Genomic DNA, 21595 nt, shown 5'->3' on the forward strand with positions numbered 1-21595 from the left:
AAATAATATATAATTTGATCGAATTCTGTATTATTTTAGTAAGTATACAATTACATAAAAAAAATCGTTTAAATAATTTTAAATCGATTTATATTAAAATTGTCCATAAATTCATGTCTCGAGTTACAAATATTTATCTTTTTTTTTTATACAATAATACCATAATATATCACGCTGATTTTAAACATAAACATAACTCAATATTTTGGAAAGGTTTTGTTGTGGGTCCCATAACCCACTTAATTCATCTTTGCTAATGTATGCGAACTATTCAAAAAATACATTTGTATCTAGCACACCCCCTTTTTTCATTAACAATTAGATTCATTCCCAGAACTATCGACACATAGACAAAATGTTTTAGTAATAATATTTAATATTCTAATTTCTGATACATAATTCAGAATTAAAATATCAAGAAAAAAAAAAAGACCTTAATAAATTACAAAAAACTTTACCTTTAAATTAAATAGTCGGTAAATCCATTTTAATATTTAAACTTACAAAGTTAAATGTAAATTTGATATGTTACGCACTTGTAAGATGGATATAACATATAATATTTATTTTTGTTAATAAATTATATGTAAAAGAAGGATAAAATGTAAAATTATATTATATCTATCTCAGCATATAATTTAAAACTTTAGGTAAGTATATTGTATGTGATAAGATATTCTAGATTTACCCATTATTATTGTACCATAGTATTAAAATTTAACAACAATTTCTAGTTACAATGAACAAATTAAAATATAAAAATATTAACAGTGTTAACTGTTTATAAGGCACTATATTTCAACAATAATAATTCTATACATTTTCTTAGTGCATAAAATGCACTGGTCCATACAAAAATTTTTTTAACATATTAAGCATAATAATAAGAAATATAAAAATAGACAATAAAAAATAAAAAATAACCTAGTTGTTCAAAAATTAATAATGTAAATTATAATCAGATTATAATATAAAAACTATATATGTTTTTATGTATATTCATAAATAAATATAAACAGTGGTAACCAATATTATTACTCTAAACATGTAAAATATCGTTTTAGGCCTAATTACAATATTGGAAGTTCATTAATATAAATAAATATAATGCACAACATACTTAAATATAGTAAAAATATACAATTAATATCCTATTCAAGGTAAAAACATTGATTACAAAAGGCACTTAAATTTTAAAGAATATTACATTTAGAGATCAAAAAAGGGGCGTGCATTCAGTTGTGTATTGCACATAAGAAATCATTAATCAATGGACTGTTCTTGTACATAGTTGTCGCAAACAAAATTTGAGTTCTTATGAAAATAATAATACTGTATATCATCTATAATTATCATTAATTAACATTTTTCGTTTTTTCATTTACACATCAATGATTTTTGTGATCGTGATTGGGGAATAGTAAATCCTCATAGTTAAAATTAATGACACTATCCCAAGAAGTTTCGTGTCCATTCGCAAAAATAATAAAACTAAATAATAACGATAATAATTCACGAAAATACATCGAGTACGATTTACACCGAATTACTCATAATATAATATGTATAGTATATAATATAATTTACAAGTCATTGGAAACATTTGGTCCTCTTCAAAGTTCTAAGTCCGTTGACAGACCGCCGCGTTTGCTGGCGTCAACGCAAATTATTAATAAAAAAAAAAAAAAAAAATATATAATCAATAGTTATCGTTACAATAATGACGACACCAATAATATTGAAACATAAAATCAATGCATAATAAATAATATATCTGCGGACGTGTCTATACATATCTCAAGTCTTAACAACAATAATTCGTGATAAAAACACATCACGGAGTACAACATATCCAAAATCGTACCATACGTTATAATATAATATAATTTGCGTTATATTAGTAGTAATAATAATAATAATAATAATAAAAATTGTCAATAATAAGCTCATAATGTAATTTTACTGTAAGGAATGTGTCATATCGCGTTAGACGTGCAGTCGTGCTGACAACATTCGTAAAGGTATTTAATAATGGACGTCGGTTGACTTACTCGGCGAAAGTCTATGCGAACTGCCGTTCCATGAACATATATACTGCAGTATCCATATATAAACACGGTCATACTTAATATACATAGTATATTATTTAATTTTTTCGTTTTGATTAAGTCTGAGATCTTTTAACCGCCTTGTCTCGCCGTCGACCAGTCGACCAACCGCCGTACCAATATATAATGATAATGATAGTAATAATAATAATAATAATAATAATAATAATAATAATAGTAATTATAATAATAACATAATATAATATCATCTTATACGCTGTACGCCGGCACGCAACGCGCGGCTGCGCACAGGTCGCAGAAATCAGTCACTGTGTTTCTCCACCGGGCCCCGGCCAGATCCGGTCCCCGCGGGCGAGACGAAACCGGAAGCGGCGGTCGGTCGGTGGCCACTCGCTCGTACACCACACGCGCCCGCGCGCACATCATATGTACGTTTTCTTGACCTTTTGCAGGGTCTTGTTCTCGACCGCCGAGTCCAAGTTCTTCTCGAGCGTGTCGTTCTTGCACTTGGTCACGTTCACCAGCAGGTTGATCGGCGCCTTGTTGTTGGGGCACGGCAGGAACGGCGCGGTGCCGATTTCCGCGGCGCCGTTCATATCGGCCAGTCGGTTAAGCTGGTGATGGGCGTGAACGGCCATCGACGAAAACGGATCGGCGGCGTGCCGAAAGTACCGCGAGCACACGAAACCGGCCACGAACCCGACGAGCAGCGTGGCCAGCACGCACATCATCATGAGCAGCCCGATGACGTCGCCCAGCGAGATCACTGGCATCTCGGACGTCTTGTCGGTAACGCCTGCGCACAACGGGGATAAAATAATAATATTAATATTATCCCGTAGAACTTTGGTGTAACGATATTATTTATTATGATGTCAGTCAGACGGCGGTACTCACTCTCGCTGTTGATTACGTTCTCGGTGTAGCAGGGAGCACACGACGGACACATCGGCACGTTCGAGTCGATATTGTTATCTGTATATAATACACGTAGGATTAATATAATAATAAGAGGATTAATGATAATTCGAGGTTAAGCTATTAACGGTCAAGGCCTAGACACTTACCGTCCAACGACGAAGAATGTCCGAACTTGTCATCGAAGGGTACTGAAAAACGAAAAAAAAAAAAAACGAAAACGGTATTAAAAACACATCAACGGTTGTATTTTTTTTTTTTTTCATAAATTATGATGTTATAGTATACATACCTTTCGGACAAACATTATTCTGAGACGAGCTGATAGACTGAATAAAATACTGTTTAGACGAACCCTTGATCTCCAAATGGTTAACACAATGCGACCCGTCCCACGCGCAGTATGGATCTTGTAGATCGATACATTCTCTGCGGATAACAGAGTCATTAAAACCTCTTTCGCTTATTCAATATTGTAAAATCGTAAATTAATAAAATAGTTATTTTATGCTCACTGGCAAGTCGTTTTCAGATAGCACCGGTCCAACGGCACGGAAATGATGTGTTGGTCGAACGTGATCACTATTCGTCCCGGTTTGCCATCGACCGATTTAATGATGTTTAACGTCCGGACCGGTAGTGATTTCGTGTTGTTAGAGGTGAGATTTACTTCTTCGATGTTGATGAACTCGGGCAGACCATTGTTTGTGTGCAAAGCGCCTTTGACTAATCGCCCGTCGTCTACAAACATACATAATGGTTATTGTATATATTATATAGATTACAGTGTATTACGAAGTCGTATTTTATATAAGTCAATTAGGAACTTTTTTTAACACAAATATAGTCTTAGTATTACACATGTATCATAAACTGTCGGGAATCGTATAATAAGCGTTATTGTATACCTGTGCCCATAAACAAAATGTCGTAGTACTGTCCTTTTAGACCGGAAATCTGATTATCCACTGCGATACTGGTCAACCTGGATTGGAGCGATATCCGAGTAAAAATCGGTTTGGAGAACAACGACGGTACCGCACCATCCATCAGTGAATGGCTTTTAATGAAATTCACTGTTATGTCAGGCAGTGTTCGACTATCTTCTACGCACATCCCGGGACGGGGTTCAGGGATCTATAAAAAAAAGTTGTTAAAAAAAATGAACAATAAATATACTGTACACGAATACACGATGACACGCATAAACGTGTAATTATATATTCGTAGACGCAAACAGTCTAAATTATTGAGGAGGACAGATCATAATGATAATAATCGCAACAAAATAAATAGGTGTAAGGTCAACAAATCCCCTTCCTTAATTTTTGCCAATAGTCGGAATTATAATATAATGGGTTTTCACAAGAGAAGAGAACGAATTAACTTTGATGTATTATTATCATTATGCGTATATGATGCAGCGATTTGAGCGATTATATACAAGCCATACCTTTTTCACAGGCAACCAGTTGGAGTCCATAGCCTCCTGGTCCTTGAACGAACCCATGAAAGTCTCGATGACGTCGCTAATGTTAAACATACACACAGCCGAGCCGCTGATAGCGTTCACAGGTGTGTTGAACACACCGTAAACAATCGGGTCGACGATGCCGGTCAGAGCCGTGTTCAATATGTCACTGGTATCCTCTGATAACATAAAAAATACGTCGAAAAAATGCATTATTTGCGATCTTTGATTATTTATCTATATATACATAGACGTAGCTAGGATTTTAATCAGGCGTGGGGCGCATTTGATAACTTCTTTTTTTTTTGCTTTTTCCACATTTTATAGTAAAATTTAAGCGTTTGATTTAAGAAATAGAATTTAGTTTGAAGCGCAGGAGGAGTTACTGCCCCGCTACCCCGCCCACGCTACATCCATGTACATATTTATATATATGAATTATATTTAAACACGATAATATGTATACATACGGATCTCGTCGAAATAAAACGGATATTCGCCCGGAATGGAACAGTTGAGCCGAGCTTTCAAGAACGACGTCCATCGATCCCTGTACGAATGCGGACCACCTTTATCGTGTTTGCAGACTCGGGCCACTCGTGAGTAAATAGTCTGCAAATTCGTAATTTCATTGTTATAGTATATTAGCACTAGCTGCCATGGGTGGCAATCTGTGTATATTATTTACTTTTCCGCAGTTTATGTATTCGACGGCTATTTCTCTGAAGAAGAAAAATATGTAATCTTTGTATTCCAACGAACTCACGAAATTCGGATCTATAAAAATTATAAAATATAAAGCGGTTATAGCTGTTTTACACAAATATACATAATACGTATATTGCATTGACCGTGTGAACGGTTGTATGCATACCATTCAGTTGCTTAAAGTCTAGTCGTTCGGTCCGCATCGGTTCTTTATATATGAGCGGGTCACTACCGGAAAAGTCAGCTACGGTTCCAGAATACAATTGGTCGCCGGCATATATAGACGTACTGTTGTGTAATGGGTCATATGGACATCTACCCCGTCCATCCATTTCCTCTATGCCTTTGGTGCCGTCCTACGTCCGAAAAAACCACAGTTATTATTAGCTGTATATAAATATATAATGTATTGTATACATGAATTATTATGAGTTATGACTTACGGTCAAATTAAATATTTTGCACATCGGGTGAAAAGCGTTGGTGCCGCAAACGAACAGCTCTTCGTCGTTCTTTTTGTATGCGACTCTTATATAATTTTGGCAATCGTCCTGAAATTAGATACAAAAGATGTAAAACATAACTATTTGATTAGGCCAAATTTTTTAACATAAATAATAATAATAATAATAATAATATTAAATAATCAAATAGAAAAAAATATTAAATCTACCTCAGATTTTCCCTTCAACTGACACATTTCATAGTTAGCTTCCGAGGAATTCCAATAGTATTTCTGAAAAAATATAAACAAATTCATCACTTAAAACAAATGCAATAAATTAATTTTATTTTCACAATTAAAACATATAAACTTTTTGGTTTATTGTTTAGTGTAAACTAGAACGTCATCAGTAAAACAATTACGCGGAAGCACATCTAATTTAGGTCGATTACTTAATCTCAAACCTATCTTGTAATTAAAATTTCTTAGGGAAACATATATAATAACAAAGAGTTATTTCAGAGACTTTCCAACGGTAGAGGTCTTACACATATTCACCTGTCTACATTATAATATATAAAAATGTACTATGTATAATTTAAGATAGGAGCTATAACGTAAACCAGTCCGTTTTATTAATGGTTTAGATTAAATAGTTTAATTTTTATATCTAAACAATTCATTAACGTGCTAAATATTATGAATTACGATAAAAACAATAATATATTTTGATAACAAAAACTCGCGTTTCACTTCGCATTTCATTAACAAATTGAAACCACGCGTGTACATATGATATTATCGTACGTTTTCGTAATCTAGCTAAAAAGCACGTATGGAGTAATGCAGCAGGTACAATTGTAAAAACGTATACAATAATAATGATCATAATAACAATAGACAATTCGGGTACGTATTACACGTGTTTTATTAACTAGGTAATTAATTAACAACGTGAAACCAAATACCGCTGGCATGGCGGAAACGGATATTCGATTTCACGGAACAAAAAATAATAATATAAAACGTACTATGAGAAAAATAAAACACCACTATATAACAATATTATACACAATATTTATAGTTATTTGTCATAATATATTACCTTTAATATACATTTATAAGCGTAATGTATTTAACATTAGAACGATAATGTGAAGGAAAATTGTGACAACGCACGAGTATTGAGTGCGTAATTCGAACCCACTGTACCATCAAAATAAATAATAGTAATAAAATAATTGTATTCTAAAGACATATTGAAACGATACGTGGTCGTGGACCGGCACGGATTCTCGGCTGGTTTTATTTTTGTTGTCGATTGGAACAGAAAATAAAATAGGGTAACGGGTATTATTATAACGCGTGTACGTATATGTATAATATACATATATACTGAATACTAACCTAGCCGCCCGTCGGACGACGCTTTTGGTACACAACGTCCTCGCACACCCCCTTTTTTCACATAATATTATGTACGCGCGTTTAGTTCTGTGTACATATATATATATAACTCGTTAGACTAGGGTTAAAAATAATAGGACGAAATTAAACACGGCGCAGATAAATGGTAAGCACACGGGATGACATTTAACAGACGATTTTCCAATATGTGAATTAAAATGTTCAAAATAATAACGTATTCAACTAATTCAAACAAGTTATGTGGAGTAGGTATAAAGCGAGAGCGAAATACACGTAACTACCAAGACTGTAAGTTAAGGCTGGGAAGGAGATGGAGTTTTGCAATTTTTGATAGGAAAATAAACTATGGGAACACAGACGTACAGTTATAACATTATTAATTTATGATTTATACAAATATTACATAAAATTCCATGAGATCTATTTGAACATATCTAAATTTGTTTATTTAATTTAATAAATCTAATATAATATATAGATAATATTAATACTATATACAAATAGTGTTCTTCTCATAGAATTATATTTATTATATTTATATAGAACTGCGTGTAAAACTAAATGGTATCAATAATGTTGATGATTAATACTTATATTTTATGGTAAAGAACTATACGAACTCGTAATATCCATAGATAACAAAATAATTAATATCAAAAGGGAATTTTTTATGAATCAAACAATATTCCATACTAGAAGGAAAAACCACCCAAGTGCATGAATAATATACTATAATAGTCTTTTTCACAAAATAACTGCGACCCCACATAAATTGTTGATATATCCATATCTTTATTATCTTTGGTATAATCCCACAGTTAACGTTATTTTAGTGTCTGTCAGAAAATAGTATACGTGTGATTATCGTAATGTCGTAACTTGTAAAGGATAAAACGTTCTTTGATATTTTTCGTTTATGGTTTATTTAAATATAAATTTGATAATAATTTCTGTAATCATGTTTGTAATATAATACCTATTTATATATATTATCTCTCCACATGATAAAGACCATTCAAGTTATTAGATTTAGATAAAAATATTAAGTACAAAACACAAATTATAAATACGCTTATATACGTACGGCATAGGACTATCGAGTGTCTACTAGATGGAAACTTATACTATATATATAGTCGTTTTTATTTGAAGTATACAGTTTATTTTTTTATTCAAGTTGAAAACTGAATCACTAATTAAATATTTTATGTACCTATTTGTTTATAGTAAATATAATAGGTATTTTTAAATTTTACAAGTATAATTGTAAAATAAAATTTAACAATATTATGTTTAGACATTTAACCAAAAACTTGAGTGGGTTTCACACTGTTTCGGAGCTTCAGCCCGTCCATACCCCTCCCCCCAAAAAAAATTACGTCAATGAGTCATCAAGTATATACAATGCACTCTATAAACGGCAAAACTTATTAGAAAACAATATATATGCGTATACTATATTTAAAACGAAGGCTGCGTTATGTGAATATACGCGATGCAAACGATAATAGTATCCAATTCAGCTTTAAAAATACGAAGTATACGCAATTGAAAACATTATTCTCATTCCGTAGTGGTATCACTGTGGTATAATGTACGCGGTATTAGTAAATCTATATATTCCGTGTTAGATGTTCATTATATGTATAATATATATAACTAGGAATACAAAAACTAATTTTCACGATAAGGTAAATTGAAACTAATGAGTTATATGATAGATAAACGCAACATTCTGTTGCGATAAAATTATTGAACGGGGTGGTTTTTATATATGACCTTAAGTCATTTTTTATTAGCATTACCATATTGAAAATTTGTAACCATAGAATAAATTGAATCTGACTTGATGAATTAAACCATAGAAGTTCGTATACGCCCTTTTGTTTTTTGCAGTTTACTTATTTAATTTACATTAAGTCTACTTACCTTACGTACCTAAATATATAAACAGAATTAAAAACAAACAACAAGCTTTTAAGTTACACAATGATTACTTTAAGGTCTTCATAAAAATGTTGTAAAAAAGTTTTTCTAGTTAAGTTTATACATTAGATGAGTAAAACAGTTAATTTTTTCTATAACTAAGAAAGTACATCTGATGAAACCATAAACAACCTCAATTCAAAATTTTTTTTGATAAAATTTTAAAGTTATGATAAATTCTTATACGTGTATACAGTATGTTTCGAAATTAAACAATTTAAAAAATTCATCGAGTTTTGTCCGCATAAAACAAAAATAAATACCAAGATTTTAGAGTTATTCACAATGTTTTATTTAGAATACATAAATAAAAAATTAACTTTTAGTTCAACACGTACCTTGTTCAAATACAAAAAAAACTTTTAGCCTTTAAGTTTTCGATGTAACTTGAATGTCTTTTTTTTTTCATATTTCATACAGAGACTTTATTCCAACATGTTGCACAAAGTACTAACTAAAATATATCGATATAAATGAAAAGTGTTGCGGAAATGTTCTCACCGGGCAATTGTGCAATTGAAATTCTAATTTATTAGAAAGCGACTTGTCCCCGAAACATGCCAACATATTAAGTTTAAACTTATATTATAGATACATTCTACGCAGTAGATGTTTAATTCGTAATTTACCGACAGAGCTCATCAATCATAAAATGTGTTGTCACATTCAAACACTACCGGTCTACCCACGATGTCTGTCACAAGTTTAATCTTTTTTTATTTTCCTACCCTACAGTCATCCAACAGTTTAATTTTATAACGGTAATCGCATAAGATAAAAAATATACGATAATTCACTTTACTTTCATTTCAAAACAATGACATCAGAGTCAACCGGAAATTCTATCCATAAAAAGTATTATCATTAAATTATAATAATAATAAAAGTAAAAATAACAACATTTTTCATTAAGCACTCAATAGATTACGTGAATATTATCATGTATAGGTACACTTGCAATTTTGAAAATAATTCTTATGTTCATTTGAGCGAAACTATAGCAAATAATTTGTTCATCAAAAGTGTTTAAGCCTCCCAGCAGATTTTCGGACACAACACCACCCAGCGTGGCCCTGAAGCCTAATTGATACTTAACAAGGATATTTTTAATGGCCTAGTGGTACCTATAATGCCATATCTCCCACTCTCATTCTTTCTTTCCTCTCCCTTCGTCTTTCTTTGTCGAGCCATTAATTAGAAGGACAATGTAGTGTTTCTTCGAAACACATACAACACCGATAGATAATAATTATTTTTATATTGTTCAAATTTTGCGAAATAACCAGAACACGTTAACACGCTGGTGAACCCAAACAAAAGAAGGCCCACACGTGCCCTACTCTTTCACCAATACCGCTGTTTTTCATTGTTATTGATTAGACTATTACTTGCGCAGGTATTTATTAATTATGTATTTTTGGGCTATAACAATAGAAAAAATATGAATACAAGAGAGTAAAAATGATTAATTTTTTACGATAATCGAATACATGTATATAATATTGTATGCAACGGTATCAGAACTACAAAAAACTATGCAATATAGGCATATGCAATATAATAATGTGTAAAAAAAAAAAGTCAAAATGTAAAAATGATATATGAAATAAAAAATAATGAATCAAACCTCAAGTCTTTTAATAACCAATGTAAATTTAAATAATTTTAAGATTATATAATATTATATTATATACATAATACATAAGAAAAAGTTGTTCTTAAACTAAATCGTTGAACAAACTATGTCGCAATTTGAATGTTTAAATATAATATGTGTAAGATGAACGTAAGTATAATTATCAAAGAAGGTATGAAAATTAAAAAAAATAATTATTATAACAAACTTATATGATTGTTTTATTTTTTAAATCAAGATAATCTAAACATAAAATACTGTATACATTTGGATTTTATTTTCAACATATATAATATTTTTGAATGTTTAACTATTGTCTACAACGTGTTCCATATTTTTACCATTTTTTTACTTAACGAAATAAAACAGTTGTTTATTAAGTTTATCACAAAAATAAATAAATAGATTACGGGTATATAAAATTAGTATTTGAAAAGGATTATTATAAATGTGAGGCTTCTATAATTACGGATGAACACTAAAAACTAAAAAAAAGATTGGATTTTCTTTAAAAAAAGAACAAAGAAAGCAAATACATAAAACATAAATCGTAATATATTATATTACTTTCTTATCTTTTAATAGTTTTAAACTCGTCTAACTAAAAATAAGCTCATTGCAGCTGTAAAATATTTTATTCTTTAATTTTTATTACGTTATGGTAATAGTAAACATCTGTTGTTTTTATAAGATTTATAAGCAGTTTAATCAAAGTATGATTCAAAAATTATAATCATTATAATTTGTGAAATAACTAATAAGAATGATCGCAGTAATATCTATCTACCTGTATTTTTCCAAAGAGTTTTCGTCTTGATATGATCAAATCAAGATGAATAAATATCACCCACAGATAATGTTTAAGGGCAAAATGTTTTATTGCAAAATAAAAAGAAAAGAAAATAAAAAAATAAATTAGTGTTTAAATTAAATGTTTTGATTATAAATATTATTATAATAATTACAATGACGTAACCTTCGGCTCTTCGTGTGTTGCTCATAGAGTACCATCATTACAATATTAAAGTTTTTCGAAATCTAAATACTCAATAAATAGAAACCTGTTATTTCTTAATTTTAAAAACAAACTTATCGAATCCTTTTACATATTATACATTATAAATGTATGCGTAATGAGGTTGGTAAATTTATAATCAACTGGTTTTAAAAATTACCGTATACTAGCGATTATAGAAAAAAATTAAATAAACGCCCATAGGTACTTCCATTTTACGTATAATTTATGCAATTTATATAAGTTTGATATACCTACGTAAAAAAATGTATACGCATTTGTGTATCAAAGAGTAAGTACCATTTATTTATATTATTCAGATGACATATATTTGCTGCATTATTATTCAGTTGATAATTTGGTATTTATATGTATACCTACTACGTAGTTAGTAAAACGATGTTTCCGGCAGGTCACTATAACATGACGATTCGAGAGAACTAAGCGGCTAAATCCGTTATTGTCATCAACACAAAATACATTTAAGATTGAAAAATAAAAAACCAGTGTGTTTATATATTACACCGGTTTACATATATACATATTACGCATAGGGTGGGGGAAGGGGTTACGGAAAATATCGTGTTAACCGCATATTATACACCTATACACCGTTTCGTTCGAAGTGACCAAACCAGGCAAGAGTACAAAGAACTCGAAGCAACGGACCGGAAAAGCAATTCCAAAATGCGTCGAACTCCACTAGATTATCAATGTACATATTATTATTATGTATACATATAATATATATTCCACTAGAGCCTACAGTTTTATACATTAGTCTGTCCGAACTATTGTTTAAATACGAGTTCTTAACGTTATTAAAAAGTTGCACAATAAAATATATGTTATACCGTACTTTACGGTGAGAATAAAATACAACAAAATTTAATTTACTCACGTGATTTTCCTTCATGGTGTCCAAACTGATGTTGTAAAGTACATTTCTGAAATTAAAAAATTTTCAATCAAATCTAGCACGTAATTTTAACGTAAACAAAAGACGATGTGATAAGAAAAAAAACTATAATATCAAATCACAGTAGAGTGCAATTTTTTATTGTTATACATTAAAACATTACTGACTATTGAATAGTTACAGCGATTTGGTTTTACAATTTTACAAAATAATTACAAATAACAATTAGTGTGATTAACATCTGCGTTTACATAGTTTACATATATCTGGTATAACGTGAAAATCACGTTTGCTTTAGAATGTTAAAAAACTTTTTAATTCAAATAATTACATAACTATAAGTACTAATTGCATTACACAAAATAATTGTTAATTATTTTTTTCTGTTTCCTAAGATTAATCGATGAAAATTGTAATCAAAATTCAAGCATAGGTTTGCCAATGAATATGAAAACGATTATACAGTATGATCTTACACGATTTAACATCAAATTAAATTAAAATTTCAAAACCAAGCAGTTTTTAATAAAAATTATACAATTATATTAACTATTTATAATAGTTAATAGTTTTTTTTTTCTATTAGCTTATTACAATATTTATAATTATTGGATTAAATTATTTTATTATACCTATACATTTTTTTGGTTAGGTAAAAACAAATCACTAATATCAACTACAATTCAACATAAATAATATTATTTATTTCAAAGAAGATCTGCTTATATTTTTAAAATGAAAAACAATTTCAAAATTAATTTGAATTTGATAAATTATAGTTTTTTTTTTTTTTTACCAATGTGTGTACTAAATATAATCTCACGATATTTTGATTTTTTTAAATGGTAGAATAAATAAATATATTTTCTTCTTATTCACCTTTTAAAAAAGTCAGTATAATTTTTATTAAAAAAAAAAATTAAATAGGTCCTTAAGATAATTGAAAGTGGTGATTTTCTGACTTTGCCTAATAGGTACAACAAGTGTAATAACGTATAAGAGTTTAAATGACATGTTCTATTTCTAACATAGGTATCAATTGCTTTAACAAATGAGTAATAATATTTCTAAAACAATTTTAATTTAAAGTAATCTTCTTAAGATCGGTTCTTACACATATTTTACATTTTTATTTAAAAATGATCTTAAGTAGATTGACATTGACGAAAAACTCAAACCTGATGTCAGAATTCTTATCGCTTCACTCAGTTGGTACGTTGGAATAGAATATACATCTGAAATTTTATGCGGTGAGGGTATTGAAAAGAGACAGAAAATAATACATTAATGTTTAGGTATCACATTTTCCGATTACTCTTTAACCGTTAACTATTGAGTATCGAAATATTTTAACTGTTAAAAGTGATTTATGAATGAAGGGCAGAATTATAATTTTACGTATATTAAATGTAAATTAAATAGATTGTAAATTATTAAATGACGGCAAATAATTTCAAAATATCAAAATACTGAAGTTAAAAGTCAATTAATTCTGCGACAAATGCATTACCGGAACAAAAGGCAGCACAATGCATCAGCATAAAATATGTATAAATAGAGCATAAATTGTTTTTTCATAGTTTTGTAGATACTTTCTGATCCGTGCGAAATTTTTGAAACTTCACAGAGCACTATATAGATTCAAATAATATATAATATATATATATACATCTAAATGACTTTTATATTATAATGTGTAATATATTTATTTATACTTTCTAACGATAGTATAGTGTAAACGTTTGTATTACCTACTAATAAAATTGAAATTGAATATAAGAGAACAGTCAAAAACTGTACCCGTCTACTACTATTATTATAATACTCGTAAAATATTAATGGTTCATAGAGCATGTATCCTGTCTTAACGCCAAGTCATCGTATTGGTTCTTTGTTTGCGTTTACGGACTTATCGACTGTCTATCCTGCACCTTCCTCAAAAATCGATCCACCGTAACGCTAACACCCCCGACACGTATTCCACACACGGTACGGTGTTTTTATTAATTAGGCATGTATAATACGTACCACGCATATAATATATAAAGTTAAAATATAAAATACCTAGATCCTATAAGTGCAGTCGTCTGATCTTGGAGAAGTATTTTGAAGTAATCCGTGGCCGTCTTGTTTCCGTGAAATATTTGGTCGGAATTAAATGCGCCTGAAACACAATTCGACAAATTCAATATTAATATAATAATACAACTATAATGTATATATACGTACATATAATATCTAAGCACTAAACAATAAAAATTTCGTGTTTATTAAAAATAGAAAAGGATTTGGAACCTTGAATGATTTACCATTACTTGAACGACCTCTTCTTAAGTATACGCCATTCATATGCAAACGAAAGACAATTTCCCTATAAATATTCTTGGGCATTTTATGAAAGTTGGCTGTGATTTGCATTCGTATTATACGCTTGTTGCTCAGAAATATAATATATAATTCTCCTTTGGATTATAACGTTTTATTATTTATTGTTATGCAATAATAAACCTTGGGAGTACTGCACGCGTATACAATTATGCATGTATATTATTTACCTTATGTGACGCCAATAATTTAACGTTGGCAATAAATTATTAAATCCCTGCGTGAGATCACGAACGTTAAAAAAAATAATGTACAACTCCTTTCTCACCCCTATGGAGCGCACCGCCGCCACCGACACACAAGTGGCCGTTATTATATGTTTTTTTTTTTTTTTTTTGTTATTAAATAATATGTTTTTAATCTATTGTTTTTCATCTAAAACTCTCCTCCTCAATTGTTATACTATCTTTCTCTCTCGCAGGTGTGTGTTGTATATTATTAATATCATACGATATATCTGGATGAACCTTGATGTCAGCAGAGTATGTGCTGCGAACAAGGCTAAGTCGTGCCTCATTATTATCTAACGAACGATGTGGTGGTAGCAGCCACAAAAACTATTCTCACTAATTTTATTTATTAGTGTTATTATTATTTTTTTTTTTTATTTTTTCTACTTTTTCATTCTGACACAAGTATAATCACGTTTTTTTTATAATATATATATACTATTAAAAATGAAAAAAGAAAACTACCTAATTGAAAATCAGAAACATTTTCCGTTATATTTCAAATAATATTTCGTATAGTATTCATTATTTTTCATTGATAAAACTAAACTAAAATGAATATCAAAAAAATGTACAACATCTATAGAGACAATATGTTTTTTTTTTTTAAAACTATCGATTTAAATATAAAGAACTTAAGTGATCAGCACATTGGAATTTTTATTATAGGCAAAGAGCATATACTTTTAAAAGAATAGTAATGTAAAAATAAAAACATCATAATTTACAAACATTGACTTTTATATATCAGCACTTGAGTCTAACCTATCCTCTGGAGACGATTGCCCTACCTCTTAAAATACCTATATAACATTGAAGACATTATTTTTATCCATATAGGTAACATATAATAGTACATAATATCGTAAAACATACGTATCATATTTCTGCGTTAGTTTATATTTTGGAAAATATAATTTAAAATAATATTTAAATAAAATGAGTCAGCGGCAATACAAGGACTCGTATTAGGCGGATAAGTGTTTAATAAAAAAATACAAATTATCAACAGCTTATCACAACCATATAATATTATTATTTTCGATTAAAGAACTAAAGAATCGAATCGTAATTCTAAACAAAAAAAATATAGGAATAATAAGATGTAATAATAATTTACACATTCACACATGTATCAGTTAAAACCTACTAGGAATTTCATACATACTTGTATTTTTAACATATACAGTTGGTGCACATTCTTTGATTATCTATAAAATCTAAACGCGTGTATGATTTTTTTTTTTCTAATCTTTTAATAAGTTAGATAAATTAACTTGACACAGTCATTTCCATGATACGTGTATTTCGACTTAAATTTAATAATTATTTACAATCATTTTTAACTATTATATATTATAATATAATAGCAGAATTAAATAATACTAATTTTTTTTCAAATTGTTTTATACACATACATAATAATATGTACCTACATAAAATTATATAGAACCACGTATAATGTGTACAGTTGCTCTATGTTTCTATTATATTTATAAACATGACATTTTTTTTTTTTATTATTCATATGAAATTTGTTTGTAATTAGTAAATTTTATACAATAGCAATTAAAAATTGTTCTTCTACATTTTATAACAACTTTATAATATAATATATTATTATGAATGAAAATAGTTTTAGAATAAATAGATTAATATGTAATCGTAAATAATAAACAAATATACAGTTTAAAACATAAGTACCTATATATATATACTACGGTTATGTGTAATAAATATTACAATCACAAGTCAAGTTTTATAAGGTATCGATTCAATAAACACAATATGATGATTTAGGTTCCAGTCGAAAGATTGAAATTAAATCCTATGTATTAAAATATAATAAGTCAGTGTTATATTAGTCACTATTACTCAAAATAATTTTAATATAAATTATAATTAATTAAGCCAGTGACATGCAATGAAAATAATAACTGAAGCTTATATAATTCTGGCTTACAATGATACTACTCAACTCTTTATACCGCATATAAAATTAATAACACATATTATTTTATATTATCTTTAATTAAAAATTATTCATAATATATATTAAAATGTATATAATTATTTTTATTAATACTTAAGATTGTAAAAGTGAGTCACTTTTCGACACAACAGTTTTGTTGTTGAAATTTAAAATATTTTACAGTTTCAACATAATTTATTATAAATCAAAATTAATTGTTTAACATTAATAACAATACTTACTGAAGTTATAATTTGTGGTTAAATACAAATAAACAATTTAAAAACTACAAAAACAAAAGAAAATCAAATTATTATTATATGTTATATAGTTGAAATAAGTTTTTTCGCCTTCTTTATATTTTATTATACGTGACTACTACAGTACAGCCGATAGTGATCAAGATCAAAAGCTCCCAGTCAGAACGACTCTGGTGAGGTTTTAATAACCCGTCAACCCGTCAAAAGATCATGGTTAAAGATAAACGCAACAAAAATAACGTTAAATTAATGAAGAGAGAATATGAAGTCATTTGTTATCCTATCCAACGATTATACGGAAGACCTCATGGAAAGTTTTGTTTATTTAATAGTTTATGATGTCTCTGGTCCTATTTAAAGAAGTTTTTAAAAATAATATTTAATGACATAAAAATCATTTTTTCCCCCAATTTTTATAATAATGTAATTTATAACTAAAATATTATAATCTATATAGTACTAATAAATGTATATTTGTCAACTTTTTTGATACTCAAATTAATTAATAGTATAGTGCCATATTTAAAATAAAAAATACACAGATAAAATTGTATACAATTAGTATAAGTTATTGTAAAAATAAGATCAAATTTTAATGATATTCACTCTAATAACTTAAAGCAATAAAATAATTAAAATCTATTGCATTTAGTTATAATAAAACTCCAATAATTGATATTTTAAATTAGTTATTCGTTATCGTTAATGTATATATTTTATTTCAAGTATAAATTAATTAATCATAATGAATAATTGGTTATTTTATTGATGTCTTATCAACATGAAAAAAAATAGATATTCATAATTCGTTAAGTATACGGTTTTTGATTTTGGGCAAATTTCGCTTTCAGTTATATGATAAAAGAAAAACAATTGCGTATGCACTTACAGGGGCGTGATTTCAGTGACTAGATCAATTCTATTCGAAAGTGCAACAACTTGGATTGAGACCAAGAAAATATTACTAATAATAATAGTAATAATAAAACTCGTTTACCTCATACATATATATGGTAGATATAATAAAAGTATTATATTGTCGTATTATACAACGTGCAGAAAACTGCTAGGAGGGGAGATCTCATTAGAATTCATATGAGGTAGGATATTTATTTTTTTCTTATTTAATTTTACGCTTGTTTATAATTTATGAACTCCGGAAATATTGTAATCTCGCGTTGTATACATATACACGCACATTACTTATTTGAATAAATTGAAAACAAATCCTACTATTTCGTTTGCTGCCGCCGCCGTCAATGGGACATCCCACTGGACAAACCGGTAACAGCGACGACGTTAAAATAAAATAACTGTATATTATACAAGATAAGTTCAGGAAAAGGATGACGGCAATAGAGAAAATATAATATATATATTTGTATTTTAATCACACTGCTGTAACTCTTCGTTTGTACACATTGCGTTGTGTTGCCGTAGTAAAGATACTTCCGCTGCAATTTTACCAATGTCGTAATCGAAAACGTAAAATTTCCATCAAATCGTACGTTATTTTTGCGTAAGGCAACTCTTTAGTCTGTACAAGTATATGCGTAATATAAACTTAAATACATACATAGGCGTACACACAATTATGTTGAGTATATTATACGTACACTGTCATCGCTTTTCGTCGTTGGACTTCGTGCACTTTGTTCAGGCGGTCTTTGCGGGCGTCAACAATTTATTACATTATTATTCAATTATCATTGATACATTCATTGCATTATACGCTCTATAATACTCGGCAAGCTAGTCGTTGATTGATCAAAATCCTCAAAACGCGTTGACCTTTCAGAAACGACGTGTCGTCTGGTAACGCTACATACGGAGGTTGAACGCACGTGTTTGTGACTATATATATTAATTTAAGCGCACATGAAAGGCAAATTCAGGTCAATGCAGCGTAACAAGAATTGATTGAAGCCAACAACAAACCGGCCAGTGTCCTCTCTCTTCATATATATATTCATCATATTATTTTGGAACAAGTCTCTTAGCTACCAAAAATAGTATAAGAAGACTCCGGTTTTATATTTATATATTTATATCTGTATACGAGAAAGATAACATGTTATTGCATTGTAATATAGTGCAGCATCGCGAATGTGTAGATCAGTGAGTTTCAAATGAAAGATGAGGTATTGCAACAAATTGATTATTCTTTTATACATATATAGGTATATATGCCCAAATACAGTGAAACAACGGTGTAGAAAATAAAAATTGAACGTAAAACAATATTTCAATGCAATGAAAAACGATTTTTAAAATAACATGGTTCTCGCACTCCATTCCTAAATATTATATTGTATACTTATAAATGCGTTGTACATTTATAAGTGTTCACACAGCTTAAATAAATTAGAAATACCTAATGTTTCTTATTAGTTTTGAAACCCCAAACTGTATTATAATAATATAATATTATAACTACTATATAAAATAATATATACAATTTTTCAAATATATTTTATTTATTTTATAAATCAGCTGTTTTAAAAATATTACTTTGTTGTTAATTTAAAATATCTATAAAATATATCGCTTATACCACACTTAATTCTACTAAAATTAACAAATATTAATAAGAAAAAAAAAAAAAATACTTTATCGAGAATAAATTACCACATCAAAGTTCCGATTTTAGAGACATTTTTTTGGCGCCTTAAGCATTGATATTCTGATAATTTACAATATTGTATCATAGTCTATAGATGATATCATTTTCGTCTGTATTTGATATTTTATCGTTTAACCAGTTTTGTGTCAGACGATCGAAATCGATAATACCTTATGGCTATTGAAGAATAGGATAATATAGTAGTTTAATGAATTCAACTAACCTAACCTGGACCAAATTCATGATACATATTGAAATCAGTTAAAAAAAAAAAATAAACATAACACGAGTTATTTAACTAATTGGCATGTTCAACATGTTCGTCTTGTCAGTACAATTTTTTTTACCATAAAAAATTAATTTACGCTTTAATTTAATATAAATTATTTCAACATTGCAATAATAATTAAACCGTAACATTCGTATTTGATTCTTTTTTTTTAATTACATAAATAAAAAAGATGTAGAGGCTATGTTGTTAAAAAGCGTTAATAGACGTGGCATAAAATATGCGTAGGTAAGTATATATTATATTTTAAAATAAAATAAAATGATTGGTAAAAAAGGTAATAATTATGTTATAGTTATTTGAAGGACAGTTCGGTAACAAAAAAATGTAGCGATTCACTGTTTGTGTTTATACAATTATATAATATATTTTGTCAATAACGTTAGTCATAATATAACATGATATTGTAAACCAGCATGATGTAGATAACCTTCGCGGTAATCTTCCATAGTCATTAATATTGTGTGTATCTATAAAGTCAGTAGCTACAATGACATTTTAAATTGGAACTCATTTATTCTAAATGAATAATATTAAATTGTCATATCAAATACAAAAAAATAAATTCATTTCACCCTTTTCGTCTCAAGCCGTATAGATGTTTGACGAATAATAAATTATTGTTCAGTTTGAGATTTCTGCGAACTACAAATGTACGTGTTAAAATGGATACATAAGAGCGTGTACACAATAATTTCGATAGTGTTATTGTTCAAAATGCGCTTCAGAATTTCAGATACAGAGTTACCGAGAAAAAAAAGTAAAAACTGTCTCAAAGAAGTTTTTAGATAATGCGGTATTATACGAACAAGTCGTACACGGCGATAAATTATACTATACTTGTACAGAACGAGTATAATGTTGTTGTTGTTATCACTAAACAGTTGGTAAATATTTATCCCAAAATGTAAACGCCTAATACCCAAGTATCCTTACGACTATACAGCTGTAGGGCGGTGGTAGTTTATACAAAATAAATTATATATTACACTAAGAAATAACAATATCTTACAGGTATATGATAACCGTATTACCAAATAATGCGATGCTTCGAATTGCACGAACCATACGATATGTCTATATCACCGGGTGGTAATAAATAAATCTTATTCCGTGTCAAATGCGTCGAACACAAACAATACATAAGAGTCAAGAGAGCTATAGGGTGAGGTGACCGGCGTCGTAGGTTACTACGGTCACGTTATATGTACATTATGTATACACAACTTGTGTACAATAAC

The 21595-nt window shown here is 28.9% G+C and overlaps 1 protein-coding gene across 1 annotated transcript in view; it reads right to left on the bottom strand.

The window, feature by feature from the left end:
* Window positions 1-1166: 1166 nt before the first annotated feature.
* Window positions 1167-21595, bottom strand: part of LOC112593168 (semaphorin-1A-like) — a 62534-nt gene continuing 42105 nt past the window's right edge. The window contains exons 4-17 of the mRNA XM_025337503.1: window positions 14660-14759; window positions 12578-12623; window positions 5840-5902; window positions 5610-5717; window positions 5333-5522; window positions 5147-5235; window positions 4929-5070; window positions 4441-4637; window positions 3896-4124; window positions 3503-3728; window positions 3280-3416; window positions 3137-3178; window positions 2967-3044; window positions 1167-2865 (exon numbers count right to left, since the gene is read on the bottom strand). Of these exons, the coding sequence (XP_025193288.1) occupies window positions 2492-2865; window positions 2967-3044; window positions 3137-3178; window positions 3280-3416; window positions 3503-3728; window positions 3896-4124; window positions 4441-4637; window positions 4929-5070; window positions 5147-5235; window positions 5333-5522; window positions 5610-5717; window positions 5840-5902; window positions 12578-12623; window positions 14660-14759 (2021 nt within the window). The 3' untranslated portion in view covers window positions 1167-2491. The remainder of the gene's footprint in view (window positions 2866-2966; window positions 3045-3136; window positions 3179-3279; window positions 3417-3502; window positions 3729-3895; window positions 4125-4440; window positions 4638-4928; window positions 5071-5146; window positions 5236-5332; window positions 5523-5609; window positions 5718-5839; window positions 5903-12577; window positions 12624-14659; window positions 14760-21595) is intronic.

This window comes from Melanaphis sacchari, unplaced genomic scaffold (assembly GCF_002803265.2).
Source record: "Melanaphis sacchari strain LSU unplaced genomic scaffold, SCAv2.0 Contig1_pilon_pilon, whole genome shotgun sequence".
In the NCBI taxonomy this organism is placed as follows: Eukaryota; Metazoa; Arthropoda; class Insecta; order Hemiptera; family Aphididae; genus Melanaphis; species Melanaphis sacchari.